We start from the raw sequence: 19,874 nt of genomic DNA on the forward strand, positions 1-19,874 counted from the left end.
GCCAGCCGTGAGGACACACCAGGAGCGTGGAGCTCACAGCGACAATGTTGGAGATGGCATACTGCAGGGAGATGGTGTCCTGGGGGTTGGCCACGTAGCGCAGCACGGTCCCATGGACCAGGGCACTCACGATGAAGTTGAGGTGGCCGATGACGATCAGGATGAGCCCCATCTTCATCAGCAGCTTCTGGTGCCCGCCAGGGTCAAGGTTGTCTGTGCGAGAGAGGGCGGCGAGCCTTGGGAGTGACCCCAGCGGCTACGCGCGGGCCTAGGACACGGCCGCACCCGGAGCGGCGCCTCCAAGTCCCGCCGGCCTCGGGCACCGAGAGCAGCGAGGCCAGGGCCGAGGCAGCTCACGGAAAGCGCCCGAGAGGCGATAAGGCCAGGGCTGGGCAGCCGCCCCGACATCCGGGGGGCAGGGAAGGTGCATGAGCGCTGGCCGACCCTGTCCAGCCCCCTGGCGACCCACCTCAGCTGCTCCCTGCCACAAAGCAGAGCCCGAAGCCCTGCCTGAGGGTGAGGGGGGCTCACGGTCACCCCCCCGCTGCCCCGAGCCTGCCGCGCCGCGCCGCGCCGCGCCGCGCCGGCAGGAGCAGGCCGGGCGCTCCCCTGGCCCCGTGACCCCCGGCTGGCTTGGCAAGCCCACAGCAGGTGGGCCACGAGGAAATGCCAACACTCCCTATAAAACCCCATTGCTTTAAAGATTAACCCGTCACCAAACATCCAGTCCCAAAATATCCTTCCCCACCCCGTCCCACGTGGCTGGCAAGCCAGGCCCGTGCTGCGCGGGGCGCTGGGGGACCCCTCTCCCCCGAGGGCTTCAAGACAGGTTTCTCCTGCAGAAACCTCGGAGCTGCGGGGTGCGACCTGCTCGCCTAGACCCGGTGCAGACAGCCGTGCCGTAGGCGAGGCGGCCGCCTGCTTTCTGGGGCTCCTTCACCCAGCACCTCTCATCCCACCACCCAGGGCCACAAGCTTGCAGCGCGCAAGGGCCGGTGCCCTCGTTTCCCCTCCCGGCGCCGTGCTGCCTCGAGCGAGCGGTGCGTCCCGCGCCTCGGCTTCGAGGCGGTGCCGTGCACCTGGGCTCAGCTAGCTGCGCCCCCAAGTCCTCAGGCAGCGCCGGAGAAGCAAGGAGGGCAACGCTGTGGCCTGTGGGTCTGCTTCCCCGCAGCCTGTGGGCGACGCCTGCAGGGCCAGCACCACGGGGAGACTGGGACCCAAGGCTCATGCTGGGCCAGGGGCTCCCCTGGCTACAGCCCCTTGTTTCCTGCCCCTCTGGCCAAGGCACCTTTCCCCAGCGGACGCTGGTTCGACAGGACCCCACTCACCGAGCCGACACATCTTCGCGGTGGGGATCAGGCCACGGCTGCTCCGGCGTCCATGCCCTGGGGGAGCCTTGCAGGCAGGCCGCGCTCCCAGCCCCTACCTGCGCGCTGCGCCATGCAGGTGCTGCACCCACCTTCCCCGCCAACCTGCGGCAGGATCGGCTCTTCCTGTCCGACCAGCTCCCCGGGCTGGGAACAAAGGGCTAAACTCCACCTTCCCTGCCCCAGGAAGGGTGATTCACAGCTCAAACCCCACCCACCGCTGCTCCCAGCTCCTGCCTGTAGTTGTCTAGGTACGTGGGCCTCTCCCCACCACCTGGCAGGGACCCCGGCCTCCGCTCCGCGGTCCTGGGCCCGCAGCCAAGGGGCAGGCCGCAGCAGCACGGGACTGGTGCGGCAGGGCTCGGCTCCGGCCTGGACGGAGCTCACGCGGGCACGTCTCCAGGCCTGGCCCAGCTTGGGGGGCAGCTTTGTATTCCCCCCTTGCCCCTGCCAGCTGCTCCACGCTCTGCGCCGGCCCCAGCGAGTCTGCGCCCATTCCTCTGCGGCCCCCGGCCTCTGAGCGCCAGTCCCTTGCTCGGGGGAGCGAAGCGGCAGCTCCCCCTGTACCGCTCAGGCACCAGAAATGCCACCCCACGCACTCCTCTCCCCCTGGAGCACGCGCTGGAAGGCAACTGCATCCCAACTCCAGCCACGTGCTTCAAAACTGACTGGGAGGCGGCTTTGGCCCTGCTTTCCCCGGTCAGGTTCACTCCCTGATTTTTGAAAGAGCCCTTCCCTGGGTCCCAGAGCAGCGCCCTCCAGCCATCCCTCTCCGCAGCTCGCAGCTCCACCCGAACAGCGGCCAGACCTGGCAGAGCAGCCAGCCATGGAGATAGCAGCAGCGATGCCTGCCCCCTGCGTGCGACCCCCTAATCTCGAACCCAGCGCAGAGCAAGCCTCTCTGGGGGGCAAGCCAGGAGGCGGGTGGCTCTCGGGCCAGCAGCTGCAGCATCGCACATCCCAGGGCGGAAGGGAGACCCGAGGAGCTGGTTCGAATGGAGGATTCATCCTAGCAGAAGAGGGTGCACGAGGGGGAGGGCAGAGCTGCTCCGGGGCGGCTGGACGAGCGAGGAGAACACCTCCGAGGGCCGGACGAGAGAAACCGCTTAGGAAAAGAGCGGTGCGGCTGGGGAGAGCGGCGCGCGGCCTGTGGCCTCGAGGCTGCGACACAAGATGCAGCCGAGTGGGTAAGTGGTAAGTGTGGTTTGCAAAGCTGAGACTTTGCACTCAGAGCCCCTGCTTGTCCCATCCCTTGGGGCCAAGCACAAGCCACCACTGTCTCTTGGGAGCTCTCCTTCCTGCCAGCCCGGCTCCCTCGATCTCCGAACCAGCACTCCCGAGTTCTCCGCACCCTCCCCGCGTGCGGGGCAAGAGCTCCAGCCCCGAGCTGCGCAAAGGCCGCAAACCAGAGCCCTCCGACAGAACAGCCCGAGGCCTGAGGCAGGCAGTCACCGAATGCCTGTGGGCTCCAAGGGGACCACAGTTTCCCCTCTGGGGCCTGCCTGCCTCCAGCACGGCCTACTGCAAAGCATAGAGCTTGCAAGGCAACCAAAGGCTTCTTAAGCCAAGCCCGCCCAAAGCAGAGGTGCAAGGACTTTGCAAAGAGCGCTGGCATGAGGCAAGCGGCAGTTTGGCTGAAGAGCAAGCCGCCCACAGCTCCAGCCGAGCTCCATGCCCAACACGATTTGCTCAGCCGCCTCCTGCTCCTGTGCACATAATGCTCAGTGCCTGGCGTGCGCGTCCCCCCAGCTGGGGCATTGTCCCTGCTTGGCTGGCATCGCGCTTTGCTCCGTCCCTTAGGACTGGTGCCCAGCTCACCTGGCAAAGGTGTCTGCTAGCGAGCTAAGCACGGGGAGAGGGGTTAGGATCAGGGACAGCTCCCTGCTGGAAGCCAGCTTAGCTTTGCCTTGCCCAGAAGGGACAGGAGAGGGAAGGATGTGGTTTGGGACATGTGGGATCTGCAGGTTTTGCACAGACACCCTCTGTTACTGTCTGTGCCTGGCCCCATGTAGGTGTAGCTCCCTCCGAGTCAAAGCCCAGCACCCAACCTGGAACCACAGAATAAGGCCTAAGGGCATAAATGCCTTCAATGCCGGCAAGCATCCCTGGCCCTCCTAAGTCAGGCCTCGTCTCCTCCAGGCCGCTGCTGCATAGCCCCTTCTCTTAGCTTCACCACATCCCAAATCCCCCGTTTCCTAGCTCTGCGAGGACAGGTCTCACACAGCTTCCCTTGCAGTTCCTCCTGCCACCTACCGGTGCTGCAGCCGAGGAGCGTGGTTGCAGAGCCACAGTCTCTGAGCGGACTTCGAGATGCTCTCTGCAGCGCCCGTGGGGGAAGACGACATGCCGAGGGTCCGCATTCCAGCACCAGGCACAGCTGAGGGCGTCGAAAGCAAGAGGCCGTAGCCCAGCACAGTACCTGCACATCGTATGCATCTATATGTAGTTGGGAGGGCTTATTCCCCCCCATCTCCAGCTCTGTGGGGCGGGCTGTTGTGCTGTGGGGAGTTCCCCCAACATGCTCCCCCATTCTCTCTGCACATGCACCGATTGTGCTGCTGCTTCTGGGGTGGGGAAAAGAGGCAAAGGAACGGGGAGAACAGGCATTTCTGTCTGGAGTCTGCAGCAGCAGTGCCCACACACTGCAGCCCCATGCCGGGGGAGAACACTTACCCGACTGAGGCGGAAGTCCATACCCATCTCTCCAAGTAACCCAGCTTAGTCCACACAGTGGCAGGCCTCTCACCACCTCTGCTCACAGCAGCCAAGCTCAGAGCACTTGGTTAGTCCCACTCCATCCCTCCTCTCATTAAGGCCACAGGACTTTACAGCATGATCAGCTGTAGCTGCATGGCTGGGTGGGGAGCAGAAGAGAAAGACGACAGTAGTTTTCGCAGGGACTAGGTCTAACACCATGCTGCCGCCGTTCTCTGCAGCCACGGAGCAGGAGATGGCATTAGCACGGGGGGCTGTGCCTGCTGCTGCCTGCCTGGATGATGGGATCATCATTGCTGCTGCGTCATCGCCATCCTGCATCTCATCAGGGTCTCCCCACTCTACAGAGGGCATTTGCTGCCTCCTAGCCACTCCAGGAGCAAAGTGGGAGCCAGCTCCCTTGACACGCATCAAGCAGACCGCATGCCATCTGGAGCCTCAAACCAGCAATACCTCTCGTCAGGCTGCAGAGGGCAGCCGATAGTTCCCTCCGCCCCAGCTCCCAACACCGGATCAAGCAACACACAGCTGGAGAACAAAGCCTGCCCGCCACACCCCGCATCTGAACCAGGCCCCTCTGTACCAATCCCAGCCTTTTTCCACCCCCTCCAGACGGACCCCACTGGCCACAGCAGCCTTCTCAGAAGCCGGAGGGGGAAGAAGGAACCAAGGCAGGGAGCCGCGGCCCACAAGGCCTTCGGTTCTTACATCTCGGAGAAGGAAGAGCTGGATGCGAGTCCAATGACAATGGAAGTCTTTATTAAAACAGTCCTTCAGTATGTTTGCAGACACACAGGACACACACATACATATGTACACTCGCACGGAGCACCAACAAGCGTTGGGGTCAATAAATTAAAACAGAGGGGGAAGGGGGGGCTTTGTCGCATAAGAAATGGCATCTCCCCAGGGCCGGGCTGGGGAAGTGACAGAGAATCGGAAACAGAAGCCAAGGAGGACGCAATCCCAGCCCCCGCCCCCAAACGCAGCGACAGCAAGTGTGCTCTTCAGGAAGAGGCAGCTTCATACTCTGGCTTCAATGCACTCCATGTGAGAGAGCACATCATCCGGCCTGCAGCCCTCGGCTTGGGCACAGTGGCTCATGTGGGCACTTGGGCTCTCAGCACCTCTGGCTTTCGGGGTCCGGGGGCAGGCAGCAGTCTGAGAGTGGGGGGACTCGCATTCGTCCGAGGTAATGTCCGGCACGTCGTCTGACTGGCTGTCGGAGCTCTCCAGGTCGCTCCGTATGCTCTCGGGCTGTGCCAGGGTGATGTCCCAGGTTTTGCTGGCAACGCAGTCCTTCCGCTCACAGCTTTGGTGTTTGCAGGTCTGCTCCTGTTCCTCCTCGCCTTCCTCGTCCTCCTCTGCCATCTGGGTGTGGACGTGGAGAGAGTCCTCCGTGCTGCTGCCGCTCACAAGCTGGTAGTGGCTGGGTTTGGCTTCAATGTCCACCTGGATCTCCATGTTGTTGCATTCTCTGCAGGAGCAAGCACCCCCTCAGTTACTGGTTTTACTGCAGGGAGCCTGTGGATCTTAGCACTTGCCAATGCAGCAAGCTTAACTGCAGGAAGGCAGAGACCAGGGGCAGCATTCACTGCACTGCGCTACGTGACAGACCAGCAATGCCTGCAATGGTTTAATCCCTTTTAATGGCAGCCATGACATGACCTCCCACCCCACCCCCCGTTATGGGAAGCAAGCACAGAGGCAGCAAGCTAACTGCATTGCCAGTTAGGAACAGGCCTCATCCTCTGGTGTGCATGCAGTTTGTGTCTAACTGTCCTGTGTCCTCATTCAATGCAAAACTGAGCCAGAGAAGCAGAAGAGGAGATATGGCCAGGGCACGAGCAATGCTAAGTACGGACGTGATACTCCAGACGCAGGAGTGTTTAGCTAGGGCAGACCACGACCGACTGTTCTGGCAGGTTTCTGTCTAATGGAAGCAGAGTCTGTAATCCTAGAAGCAGAGAGTCTGCAAAATCTATTCCTAGGCAGACAATGGGTTTGCACGCGTCAGCATCCCATTGTTTCCAACCACTGACTTTTAATCGCCCCCGACACAGAAATGAATGACAGAGGCTCTGGGGGAGGCTGCATGGTGACAAGCACCATAGAGATGATGCCCACGGCAGCAAAAGGCACCAATGGCCCTGGCAGCGGCTTGTTTAAGAAACCGGAGCCTCTGCTGTTTGCCACAGACTCAAGTAAAAGCAAGAGCTGCTCTAAGGAGGTGTTAAAACAGAGGTGCCAAACTACAGCAGTAGCTGGAAAGGAAAGTAGAGGGATCCTTCTCCTCGCACTGAGGTAGGACTAGCTAGTAAGAGTTTTCACCCACCCTCCAGCACCAGCCTGCAGGGACACTGTCACCCCACTCCCCTGCCCCGTCGTGGCTGACGTACCTGTCCTGGGGGTTGTACGAGCTGATGATGGAGCCTGCCATCGCCCGAGTGCTGGCGTTGTCACTGATTGCCCCAAGGCTGACTGAGTCCTTTGGGAAAATCTCCTTCTGGACATCCGCCTGCACCTCCAGCCTGGGGAAGAGACAGGGAAACACCCAGTCAGCAAAGCCTCTGTGAACCCCTGAAGAGCCAGCCTTGTCCCTACAGTTTCAAGACAAGGACCAGTGAGCAGGAGCAGGCAGCCCCCCACGCTAATGCAACTCTACAGCAAGTTTAAACCAGATGAAGCTTGGAGGTCAACCGCCTTCCTGGCTCTGTTGACCCAAATCCCTTCCCAAGTCTGTTTCCTGTGACAGAGGTCAGGTTGTGTTTATGTCTGTGACACCTGCAGTTCCTGGGAAGAGCAGATTTCCAGGTTCAGCAGAGTCACAAATCACCTTCTGGCTCTAATTTCAACGCCTGCCTCCAATTACACAACCAGCTGACTCAGAGACAAGTTCGGAGGACGACTGCGATGTAACCTTGTGACTCCGGAGGCAGCAGCTCCACATTCTCTCGGTGCCACTGGGGAACCAGAGGAGGCTGAAGTATAGGGCTGGGTCACTGAGACAGCTGCAAGAGCTTTACATAATGACTAACGCATCTCCCATGGACTCCCACCTCCACTCTTGTCCACCAACCCCAAACCTCATCCTCCTGCCCATCAACAGATGTGGGGAACGGAAGGCCCAGCTGTGCTGGGGCTGCTGCATATGGGAACGAACAAAGCAAGCCAGGCAGTCCACACAGCTGCTGGGAGCAGCACAGGCCTCACAGTCACCCACCCCTTCTACCCCTCAGCTGAGCCACCTGGGTTACCTGCTGTACTTCCCCTTCCCTCCGGAGAGGACTCCACCACTCAGGGTGCCACCTGAGAGGGCAGCGAAGCTGGCTGTCTCGCTGTAGTTGCCCTGCATGACGCTGAGCCCATCCGTGGGGCTCCCGCTGGTGCTCAGTACGCTGGTCAGCCCCTCGATGCTGCTCTCACCGATGCTGGGGTTCTTCAGGGCCCGCCAAGCATCCGCCACTGAGACAAGGACAGGACAGAGTTTACAGGGAAGTGCTCCCAGGAGCCCCACTCTCCTTTCAGATACTACCAGAAGGACCAGGCTAGGATTCCCCCGGTAAAGGCCTCACCTAACTGACTACAAGTGCTGGGAGAATGGAAGCATGCCACTGTGCAACCAAGCCAAGTAAAAGTCTGAGGATACTGAGAATGGCTTGTAATCCCCAGCCCCCACAGCCCAGCACCGCGGTCACCATCCCACATGGGCCCCATCTCTTCTGGCTGTATGGATGCAAAGAACAAAGATTCCTGCTTTACCTGTAATTGGCCCATCATCTTCATCGAACTCTATCTTCACACCCTTCCCATTGGCTGTGCTGACCCCACAGCCACCGCCGCGGCACAGAGAAATAGGCACAACACCATAGACATAGGCCAGCATGATGGGGACACCAATACCTGGAAAAGAACAGGCTCCGAGTTAAAGAGGGCCAACAGGTCGCAGCGAGATGCAGTTGTGCTAGGCTGGGACAGACGCAGCCTTTCTGCTCTGGGTTGGTAGAGCCCCTAGCACAGCAGGGTCCCCACCTAAGCTTTTCAGCACTGCTGTCATACAAAGTAAGGCTGCCAACCCCACAGCACAGCCCAGCCCAGCCCGTTGTATTATAACCCCTTAAGAAACCAGGTGTGAACTAACACAGCAATACAGTAGGAACAAAGGCCTCCAATGCAAGTTATAGTGTTAGCATCCCAGGACTACACCGAGTCTGAAGAAAGAAGGGCAGGCTCAATAGAAACAATGCACAGAGGCTCACCGTGACCAATCTATGCTAAGTCCCGCAGCCTCTGTAGGCAGCATGTTAGATGAGTGGGAAGAAGCTAGCTGGGCACATGATGGACGTCTGAGCTGCACTTGGGCCACCTCTGTCAGACCCCAACCTAAGAGAGCTCGATGGAGGAAATACAACGGAGCACTGGCCAGGTCTACTTACCAACGCTAACAGCAGCAATGACTGGGGAGGCAATGACAGACAGGGTGACGCCACCAGTGATAGCCAAGTTTCTCTTGTGCTTGGAGGTCTTCTTGCCCTCATACCTGCTGTGGATCTGAAACAAGAGGGAGTGGGTAAGGATACAGATCTCTATGCAGCAAGCAAACATAGGCCCGAAAAATTAATTTGTTTATGACCTTACAGTCGTTTACACTCATGATATACATTATCCAATTACCATCATGAGCTCTAACCAGCTGGCTCTGTGCACAAGGGTGAGGATGTACTGGAAGCAATGCTATACCTGCAGTTTCCTCCCAATGCTTGTGCAAAAGAGCTTGCTGACTAAAGAGATCGAGAGCCTCCCCACCCTTACACTGTTGGTAAAAATCCAGGTCAGGCCGGTGGCTTCTGTGAAGTTGGATGCAAATTTCAGGGTCCAGTTACTACAAGAGTTCATGTCATAAGAGCCAACTGGGCCAAGAATGTCAGTCCCGCCACTCCCCTGGGACGTGCTAGATTCATAGTGAAGCCCTGCTGGGACTGCAGTAGGAAGCCTTACAGTGTCAGTGCTCACAAGGCACCTCTTCTGTGGACCAAGAACCAGTGTCCAAGGCTGTCAAGCCGCCACCATCTGCATAAGCCCACTGTAGATCACTAGCCCAGCTGTACAGACAAGTCCTCCTCTTAGCAAGCCTGAACTCCTTGGCAGACAGCTAGGCTCCCATAGACAATGCCTCCAGCTCTTCACACTTACCTTCCTTCCAACATAGACTGGGATCCCAATGACCATGGCAGGAATGGCAATGCCAGCAATGAGGGAAATGCCTACTGGGGCACCAATCAACGTGCCCAACTGCCAGAGAATCTTCTTCTTACGGCTCCATGGCTTCTTGCCCCAGAAGGTGCAGCCAGAAGGGCTGTAATGGAAACAAGCATTACTGTTAAGCCCTCAGCTGGAGAGAAGACAACTTTTAAGATCATACAGCATCCAAAACCAGAAGATCCCCGTGGGAATGAGCAGATACAGCATGACAAGCTTCCTTCTCTCCCCAGATCTATTGGCCCTTCAAACTGGCCGATCTCCCTTCATGCCCAAGGCAACAGTCATCCAATGAAGAGCTTTCCTCATGCTTTTCCAAAACTGAGGCATAGTGAGACAACCTGGTGCTAATGCTGGGAGGGCACCGAGATCTTCCCCTGAAATAAGTAGGAATGGGCTCCTGATAATGAGTATTTGGGAGGGAAGGGCAGAAATTGCTATTTGAACATGAAAACATAATCAATATGTGAGACACACTGTAGTGCCCAGATGGTCACATGCCCCACCTCACCTGAGGTAATGCAAATCGGAGATCTCCTTCATGCACAGCCAGCAGAACTCGCAACCACACACGGCACAGGTCATGTGATTACAGCTCCCATCATTCATCTTGATGATGTAAGCACTGCACCGTGGGCATGGCTTGATGTCATCAGCTGAAGGGAAGAAGGCAGGAAGGAAGGGAACAAGTCAAATCCAATGCATTATAGTCACCTCCAGGAATTAAAAAGGGATTTTGTTTTAGGGGGAGCTTGAGGCCGGGTCAGACTAGGAGGACTTGACACAGAGCATCCCTCCAAACGAAGGTGGAACAGAAGTGGGCACAGCAGGCTGGTTATGCCCGAGCAGCAGGATAGAGGTGGGGAGCCAGCCCTCTCCATGCTGACACTCAGAAGTACAGTTTGATGCTGTTTTCCTGGCAACTAGGGACCACGTTAAAGCTTATTCTAGGTCAGACAGGAGATCGAGTCCAGAACACATTTATTTAGTCAGGTAAGAGAGTTAATGCCTGCCCCAGGCAAGCTGAGCCAACAACGTTGGCAACTGCCATTTTTAAACCACTCCATTAACATGATCCAAGGGCCAAGAAGGCAGAGATTGCTCTCCCCGGAGGGGAGACCACCAGAGAAATTCTGACCCAGATTTCTGAAGGGCAGCCCCCTCTTCAAGGGCATCAGCTGTGCTTACAACTGCAGATAAAGATTTCAGTGTCTAGGAAGCTCTGTATCTAATCTGTGCGGGTCTCAGAGCTCCACTTTACTGCACAGCAAGGAGGTGAGATGAAGTCCACCCCCCACCTACAGTACAGTAAGTGTACCTGATCATGTAGTCAGAGTTTTGCTGCCTTTCTTTAAAGACTTTGCAGTCCCGATCTACAGCTAAGAGACCAACTTGTGCCTTATACTAGTCTCTGTCGTTTAGCTCAGCAAGGGGGAAACGGGGCACCTTTCCTTTCATAGATTTCATAGACATTAGGGCTGGAAGGGACCTTGCAAGATCATCGGGTCCAGCCCCCTGCCCAAGAGCAGGCAGTCAGCAAGGGTCAAATGATCCCAGCAGGATAGGCATCCAAGCATTTCTTAAAGGAATCCTTTGTTTCTCTCGATAGTGAAACTCTCTCAAAGCTCCCCCTGGTAGCTTTGAGTCAACTTGATTTACTTGCTGGTTTCACGTTGTATCTCGTCATGGGCCAGGGGTACCGTTTACGGCGCCCATTGACAAGACTCTGGGGAGTTATGGGGAGTGTTAGCCTGGAGTAGCAGCTCAGCTGCCTTTAACATCACCGACAGCCTAATTTAGCGAGCTACCATGAAAGCAGAACAGGGATTATTATTAGTATCGTGCTAAGAGAAGTAACACATTTCGGTTGTGCTAGGGTGTGGGAAGAATCTATTTATTGGTCTTTCTTGCTCGCTCTCAGAATCATGAATACACTTTTAACCTCTGTAGATATTTTGGACTGAAGACAGCTGCTCTTCACCAGGCAACACAGAGGTTGTGGTTTGGCATCTCTCCCTAACAGAGGCTGGTACTGCGAACACGGAGCAGAGAAGAGAGCTAAGCTTGCTATGTTGAATGAAACGATGGTGCTACTCCCGTCTACAGCAGAGACCAGCTAGTGCTCAAGTTGAGGCTGCCAAATTTCCCTTAGGTGGCTGTTTAAGATTTAGATCAGTAAGAAACGAGAACATCTGTAAGATCAAAGCACCCACTAACACTGCAGCTTACTGCGTCTGCAGGATCAAGGGAACAGTCGTGCAAAGAGAACCCAACTGCGTGCTGTCACCCAAGCGGGGGCCGGAGGGGGAATTCCAACAGCTTTCGACGAGCCCGTCTGGCCAGAAGTTTATCACATTATGAGAGAGGAAAGGAAGCTGCACTCAGCATTGCAGCTGACCCCATCCATCATGGCTGGAAAGCTTCAGCTATGCCCAACAGCCTGCGAGGTGCTAATACCCTGCTCTGATCTCAGAAAGTGCTGCTCAAAGGTTGGGTCCTTCCCGGTGTCAAAAGTATAACGGTCCTAATGGGGAGTGAGAAGCTTAGCTAATCCATACCTGGTCCGGACTCCTGTCCGTAACTGAGGCCTGAGGTGTGCTTTGTCCGTACCCGCAGCGTCTGGGCCCTCTGCTGACGGGCCATATCGCAGGTTTGGTTGGGGTGCCATATCTGCTTGCAGTGATAGCAGAACTCTGTCCGGCAGCCTTCCCTCTCGCAGGTCAGTTTGGGGCAGCTGGCACAGCCGTAGGCAATAACTGCGTAACTGAGACAGACAGACAGACACACACCAGGTGAGCTAAGGCAGGAAGTGGTCTTGGGAATACAGGACTTGAAATACCAGAATGTATCAATGATCTCTCCACTGGACAGCACACAGGGGCCCCACTTCAGAAACTGCATCTCAGCAGTGAGCAGTGACCCCCGGCTATTTCCAGCCCATGCACTCAGAATCCAAGCTGTGCAGGCAACCCTGTTTGCTCGACACACCACACATGCGGAGCTGAAGCACACTTGGCTCAGACGCAAAACATCCACCAAGCCAAGGAGGATGCAGATTTGTGACACGCTTAGTCACAGTGTGTCAACACAGCACCCATCATTATCTGATTAGCTAGATATCTTGCCTCCAACGCTGACTGACACCAAAGCCCCACCATGATCTTCCCGAGCCATCTCACCAGAGGTTTGCCTATAGCTTCCCTCCATGCAAAGGAAGGGTAAAATCTCCTCCTTGAGCTCCGCTGCCGAGTTTTATGCCCCAAGGCTCTAGGTCAGCTCTTCCTATGAACTTCATCCAGCCACATGCAAGCTGAAAGGCTCAGCTTTCAGAGCAGTTTCTTCACGGCCATACTTATAAAGCTCACTTTGGGGCCCGCAGCAGCGAGCTCCATGGGTTACGCTGGAAGAAGGGTTTGTTTCATCAGCTTGAGACTGATTGTGCTCTGGGAGATCAGGATACTCAGCTGGCCTCCCCTCATCACGCGCCTCTTCCAAACTGAGTTTTAATGTTTCTAATTGCTCTCCAGACTGAAGCCTTTGCTCTCCACAAAAATTTGCTTCTCCACTTCTGCAGATCTTCTCTGGTATTTATATATGAGTGCATTTGCTTGTCCTCTCAATACTGCTCGTGTTCTCTCACCCGATGCAGCATATGGAACGGATTTCCCCCCATGCGTCCGCTGTGCCAGAATCTATTGCCGCAGCACGTACAGCCAATTCCAACCCTTGGACATGACAAGCTCAGCTTGTTCCCAATGAATGTTACCTTCCCTGCATCTAGATTTAAGCTGTTCACCTGCTATTGGTGTTGACCAGTTACTTAGGACAGTCGAGCCCAGAGGGGACCGTGATCCGATCCAGAAGGACTAGCTACACTAAATTGTTTCGGTCAGTTTTGCTGCCTGGCAGGCCAAGTGGCATTTGTAAGGAAGTACAAGAGGAGCTCAGATCTGCAATCCCTTCAAGAAACAAGCCCAGCAATTGGGCTCCAGAGAAAGGGTTTGGGGTCTTTGATGGTTTTTTTTACGAAGAAGAGCTCTCTGCTTCACGTCTCCTGGTTTAGGAGGAAGTACAGTGAAAGGGTCTGGCTTCCAGCGTCTCTTTCCCTAGGTCAGCTTTAGGTGGACCAGTTACAGAAAGAACCGGGAAAGGAAGAAAGAGCAGAGAGGGCAGTCACTGGCATTTGAGCTGGCAACATGGAGATGGATTATCACTGCCACCAGAAGGACTGACTGGAGGGAGTCCAGAGGCTGCTGCAAGGAAGTGAAGTGGTAGTTATGACTTGGCTGCCTGAGATAAGGAACTGTCTGCAACACAGGGGGGCTCTGTCCAGCCTGATATAACACTATGTCAGGGTGAGATCCCGTGATGATTTGCTGCAGTTTTTGTTATGGGCCGGAGGAAGAGTACCCCCACTGAGGGTTTATTTTTAGAGCCTTGGGTAATTCAAATTGCATCGCAACTTCTCAGAGGCAGCAGCAGCGTGAGAACCGCTGAATGTGTCATACCACAATGATTCATATCCCGTGGGAGTCCGAGTAACTTCGTTCTGCCTGGGTGCAACCTAATTGCCAAAGAGAAACAAAGCTCCCCTGCTGAGGGGCAGGGCCGAGACGCACGGCAGCAAGGTCTGCCTGCGCATCAATGGCTCCACGTGCCTAGAACTCACGGTCGGTGCCACGAGACAGAGCCGCTCCAGGAAAAGCAGTCAACTCCAGCCCCATCCGAGAGCTGGATGTCGGTCAGAGGGACCTTCACAGACACTCCCACCCCCTGCCAGTCTATCAGACCTGCTGACCAACTCCTTCACGGGGAGAACCACAGGAGCTAGGACACCTGTCAGGACCCCTGACCTAGGATCAGGACTGTACCTCTGTGCTGCATTCCCCCTACCCAGGATTAGGGCTAGCCCCCTGCAGTATCCCCCACCCCAGCCAGGATCAGGACCAACCCCTGCTGACATCCCCCTGCCAAAGTTCCTCCCCAGTCAGGAGCCAGGATTGAGACTGTCCCCATGTGCCCCACTTCTGACCTCCTACTCGGGACTGGGGCCATCCCCTGGGAACACCCCCTACCCAGGATGGGGACCTGAGGGCAGTGCCCTCTCCCACACCACGTCTGACCAGCTGTTAGAAGACGCGTTGCCATTTTGGACCCAGACAATTGCACTAACAGGTGGGCATGGAGAGCTCAGCGCAGTCTGCTAAGATGCCTTCCGCCGTCTCGAGCCGACCCTATCCCTTGGAGTTCGCAGGCTTTTCTGGCTATTTCAGTTGCTCTCAAAAAGAAAGGCAGATCTCAAGAACTTATTGCCATTTTATTGGTGGGGATAAATTATCACAGCTAAGAGCTCGCTGGCGTGGAGTGAACAATGTGCTTTTTGGCCGTCTGCAAAGCCTCTGGCTCCAAACTTAATCCAGCTCAGGACAGGCTGCTCAAGCATTCTGCCTAGAACAAAAGCTGCCTCTGGCTATACCCAGGATTGGAGGGTCTAGACCGTTAATAGCATCTGCATCCTTCTTTGCTTGGCCCTTCCCACATCCCGATAGCTTAGCAATTAGTCACTTCCCGCTACAAGCCCAGCTGTTAATATGCAAGAGAATCTGAATGTCTCTACAACCGAGCGGTGGCTGCCAGTCTCTTCCCTGGTCCCGCAGAGGGCTGTGGACTTGGTGCTGCTCCTAACCTACACGCCCACAGCCACCAAGCATCGTCTGCCTACTGCTGCCACCACTACACCTCCTCCTCCATCGGCTCCGAGGCAGTCAGAGCTGTGCACTGCCTCGCCACAGTCGCCTTCAGTCTGGCTTGTTTAGCTCAGCCTACACAACTCAGTTTAATGCTCTATTACCCCCCCCAAGCCTGCAGGAGAAGGGTAATGTGACAAACACCAGACAGCAGCACCAGCTGATTGCAATGGGAAAAAAAAAGGCAGTATTTGTATGAAGCTCCGCTGCTGCACCAACAGCCAGGAATTGCCATGGAAACACTCCGACATTACAGCTCTCCTTCACCTTCCCAGGCAGCATAGCCAGGCCCCCTCCTTTGTGAAGGTGCTGGAAGCAGCCAGGACACGGCATACCACGTGGCTTGTGTTTTGGAAGATACATCTCCGGGAGCATCTTGCAACACGACTCTGGGGCCACGCCAAGATTCAGAAGTTGCGGGGCTGGGAGGTGATAAGGAGAAGGGCAATGTGCAAGCATGCACATCAGTCCCTGGCATTCATCTCGGCCACCACTCCAGCAGGGTATATCCAAGCATTGGGTATAACTGGTGCCCTGGACCAGGACAGCTAGGCAGGCCTGCTGGGAAAACCAAATCCAGGGCAAACAACTCCCTTTCCTGCCTCAGGGCTGGTGCTGACAGTCCCCGAATGAGTGCCACTGACCCTCCAGGCAGCAGGGGTGCTCTGCCTACCAGCAGGTTCACACGCTAACCCCCGCAGCTTGTGGGTTTGTAAGAAGACAGACTCTCAGCAAGCTGCTTGTCTACATGCTGCTGGCTCACCCGGCTAGGGGCACAGCCAGATGGATGATCCTCAGTACACCAGCCATCCACAAGCGTTACCAGGTATGGGCCAAGCTGCAGGGTGGCTGCTGGTGTCCTTGGGAGACCTTCCCCAAGGTTGGGCAGTCTCAGCTGGCTCCATATTTACATGTGAACCCAAGTGCCAGTAGACACTGTATCAGTAAAATAAAAGGAAACCCAGTAAGTGGTAACCAGATTTTCTTTAGCTGATTATAAAGGCAGTGAGCAAGAGGTTTCCTTGCTGAATTCCTATGACCTAATCTATCCCCCTGATCTATGTACCAGTGCCCGGGGAAAGCAGTAAAATCCAGGATCCTGATTGCATCGTGGCTAACTCAGCCTTGGACCCTAGGGAGCAGGCTTTCATAAGAAATGAGCAGCTTTCAAACGAGAGCCTTGAAGTGCTTCAAATGCCCTAGTGACAGGTAACAATTGAGTTTCAGCCCAGTCAGTCTGTCACGGAGTTGGGATCAGACCCTGAAACTGCTGACTAGAAATCCTTTTCCCCGAAGAACAGAACAGCCACCTTCCCCTAATATAGTGGTGGCCACCCTTTTTTGGCAGGCATGTCACAAACCTGTTCAGCCTCCACAAGAGAAGGCTGAGAGGGATCTTATGGCCTGTTATAAACTAGTCAGGGGGGACCAGCAGGCATTGGGGGAGTCACTGCTCCCCCGAGCACCGCCAGGAGTGACCAGGAATAACGGGCACAAGCTGGCAGAGGGGAGATTTAGGCTAGATATCAGAAGGCGACTTCACGGTCAGGGCGGCTAGGGTCTGGAACCAACTTCCAAGAGAAGTGGCGCAGGCTCCTGCCCTGGGGGTCTTTAAGAGGAGGTTAGATGCACATCTTGCTGAGGTCATTTGACCCCTGTACTCTTTCCTGCCATGGCAGGGGGTCGGACTAGATGATCTACTCAGGTCCCTTCCGACCCTAGAAGGTACGAAACTAGCCCCACATCCTCCCCAAGTGCCACCGCAATCCCCTTCCCCAATCTTCTGCTCTGCTTTCTGCCTCCTGCCCTCTGCTCCCAGCCTGATCTTCTGTTCTGCTGTCTGCTCCCTGTTCCACCTGCCACTATGCTGCCTGTCCCCCTGCCCTAACACCCCTGCAGCATGCTCACTTAGTGGCCCTGAATGGCTCCCTTGGTAGAAACACAAGCAGTTTGGTGGTGTCAACCTGAGTAAAAGAGAACAGAAAACGAAAGCAACAAGCTAATCTAGGAGTCGGGAGAAGTGAGATGTTAGGCAGCTCAAGATAATGAAGTAACAAGATGATGGTGGGGAATAACGTTGACTCACTGTCTCAGTTGAGCAAAGATTTTCCGCACCAAGGAAGTGGAGATTTACAGGGCATCTTTGGAAGTATCAAAATAGCACAACTTCCATATCCTACCAGGAACTGTGGCCCCACACAAAACTAGGGGAACCCCAGGCTTTCTGCTATGTCAGAAAGCTTTGACTCATTTCTCTTATACTGAAGCCTTTACAAATTCAGACAAGTCCCAACATTAAGGAGTCTCCCAAACACTGGCACTCCACATCTGACTCTGTTCCTACGCTCCAAGAGCTTCTTTCCCCTAGTTGTGCCGTTCGCTTTAGGGAGGAAGCACTCAGATTGCTGGCCGCTCTCAATTCTTAGACTGAGCTATTTAATAGGATTCACTGCTTTTCCCAGCAGGCCTGCCTAGCTGTGACAGAGCCCTGTACACAAGCCAAGATCTTTTAAGCTGGCTTTATGCAAGTAGGAAGCATTTGGATATCAGCAAGACATGGTCAAGCAGACTGATGTAGGGAAAGGACGCTGCTTTGAAGGCACCAAATCCACTTGCTCCCAGATCTTACAGTATCTTTTGAAGATTTGTTGAGACTCAATCCATCTCCATCACTTTGGTCAGGCACGTATCAGACCCCATTTACAGACACAGAAATGAAAACTGAACGACTTCAAGGCAGTCGCTGGCAAAGCCAGAAACATATGAAGTGCCAAGGTCACATCTCCTTCAGTAGAGATGTTAACAACTGAGCGGGCTGGTAAAAACAGAAGTGGTCCTTGGCCGTATAGCGCTTGTCACAGGTGAGGAAGCAGTCCTCTCCGTTTGGCAGGCAGAAACCAAGGCAGAGAAAGGAGAATGACCTGCCCCAGATCACGTTATGACGGCAAATCTCGCATCCTGACCGTACCCAAATATTTACAAAGTGCGACTCAGTGAGGCTGGCTCACGCTGCAGTGAATGGCACCCATCGACGCTGTGGTCTTTCCACTTGGTTGGTCTTCAAGGTGCCCTTTCAGTTTGAGAAAGAAGCTTATGCACCACACGTCCCTTCCCTCCCAGGAAAATGTGTGGGGAAGAAGAGGATGTAAAACCTCACCTGGCCAAAGGCCTTTACTGGCAGGATTATTAGAAAAGCTATTCCTGGGGGGAGAGGAAAGGGGGGTAGAGTTGTTTTTCCAGTTCTGTTTCTGTTCCCTCTGTATGAGTCGCAATTATATCTGAATCAGCAGCCACTGCAAACTTCAAACAGATCTGACACACCCCCCAGACCTGTCCAGACCGGCAACAGCTCTGCCAGCCACCCCCTTCTCCCCCCTTGAAAGGCCAGTTTAACCCTACTGCCTGCAGCCAGGGAAGTGCCTTGCCCTTCAGTCCTGGGGAGTAGGAAGGGAGCTCTGCCCTTCTCTATGAAAGCTCAGGAAAGGGATCCCCTGCTCCTCCCTCCCATTCTGGGGCCAAGCCTCCCTCACGCAGACCCCCTGTCCCCCAGACACGTTGGTCAGGACCTGCTCCAGCCCTCACCCCCGCTGCTCCTCTGGAAGGGGGTCCCAAACCCAGGGGTGGGGGAATGGGCCTGACCCTGGGTCTTGGTGGGCGGTTGGATCTTGCAGGGAGAGGGGATGCAGGGAATGGTCCCAATCCAAGGGGTTGTGGGAAAGAGGGTTGGCCCATATCTGGGGGGGAACAGGGTAACAGCGCAATCTTGGGTAGGGGGATCAATGGCAGGGGAGTGGCTCCAATCCTGGGGGGGCGGGGGAAGAGGTGTTAGCACCCGACAGCCCTGATCCTGGCTGGGAGGGGCCCTGTCAAGAGGCTAGTTCCCAACCTGGGCGGGGGGGTGTTCCCAGGGGATGGCCCTAATCCTGGGTAGGAGGTCCTGATCTTGTGGGGGAAGGGAACACTGGCAGGGGGATGGTCCCAATCCAGGGGCTTGCGAGCAGGGGAACTGGCCCCTATCCAGGGGGGACAGGCCAACAGCCCAGTCCTGGGTAGCAGGGGTGTTCCCAGGGGATGGCCCCGATCCTGGGTAGGGGAGCAGAAATGGGGCACATAGGACAGTCCCAATCCTGGGACGGGGGTCCTGGCTGGGGAGAAAACTTTGGCAGGGGGATGGTCCCAACCCAGGGGGACGTCAGCAGGGCTCGGCCCCGATCCCGGCCGGGGTGGGGGACGCTGGCAGGGGGCGCAGGAGGACAGCCGCGCTGCTGGGTAGGGAGGAGGTGTTAGCAGGGGACGGTCCTGGTCCCCATCCTGGGTAGAGGGCTGTTCCCGGGGACGGCGGGGGGGAACAGGCCGCAGGGGCAGGGGCCCCAGCCAGGCCGGGGACACGGGCAGAGGGACGGCGCGACCCGTGGCGGGCGTGCACTCACCCGCAGTCGGGCGCGGGGCACCAGCGGCAGTCGGGGTCGGCGGCCAGGCAGCGGCGCAGCATGAACTCCTCGTACTTGGCGACCAGGTGGGGCGCGTCGCGCAGCAGGCGCCGGATGTCGGCCGGGTTGAGGCGCTCGCTGCACTCGGGGCAGCAGATGTTGACGCGGGACTCGGTGATCTCGATGCGCAGGTACTGGCGCAGGCAGGCCCCGCACGAGCGGTGCGGGCAGGACAGCAGGCGCGGCGCGTTGGCCGCGGGCTGCCGCACCAGGCACAGCGGGCACTCCAGCTCCTCCGCCTCCTCCTCCTCCTCCGCCGCCGGGCCCGGGGCCGCCTCCTCGTCGTCCTCCGGCGG

The 19,874-nt window shown here is 56.4% G+C and overlaps 2 protein-coding genes across 2 annotated transcripts in view; both read right to left on the bottom strand.

Annotated features, from left to right (window-relative positions):
- The window catches only part of TMEM54 (transmembrane protein 54), a 5,267-nt gene extending 3,798 nt beyond the window's left edge, over positions 1-1,469 (bottom strand). Inside the window, exons 1-2 of the mRNA XM_019547851.1 lie at positions 1,329-1,469; positions 20-213 (exon numbers count right to left, since the gene is read on the bottom strand). Coding sequence (XP_019403396.1) covers positions 20-213; positions 1,329-1,341 — 207 coding nt within the window. The 5' untranslated portion in view covers positions 1,342-1,469. The remainder of the gene's footprint in view (positions 1-19; positions 214-1,328) is intronic.
- A 3,350-nt stretch (positions 1,470-4,819) lies between these two features.
- RNF19B (ring finger protein 19B) lies at positions 4,820-19,874 on the bottom strand (the record flags this gene model as incomplete). Its single annotated transcript, XM_019547541.1, has 9 exons — positions 4,820-5,559; positions 6,482-6,613; positions 7,340-7,547; positions 7,845-7,985; positions 8,519-8,633; positions 9,276-9,438; positions 9,853-9,997; positions 11,900-12,105; positions 19,519-19,874. Coding segments are annotated over 9 exons (1,920 nt in total), but the record flags the coding sequence as incomplete, so codon positions are not given.

Source organism: Crocodylus porosus, unplaced genomic scaffold (genome assembly GCF_001723895.1).
Source record: "Crocodylus porosus isolate Cpor-Errol unplaced genomic scaffold, CroPor_comp1, whole genome shotgun sequence".
Taxonomy (NCBI): domain Eukaryota; kingdom Metazoa; phylum Chordata; order Crocodylia; family Crocodylidae; genus Crocodylus; species Crocodylus porosus.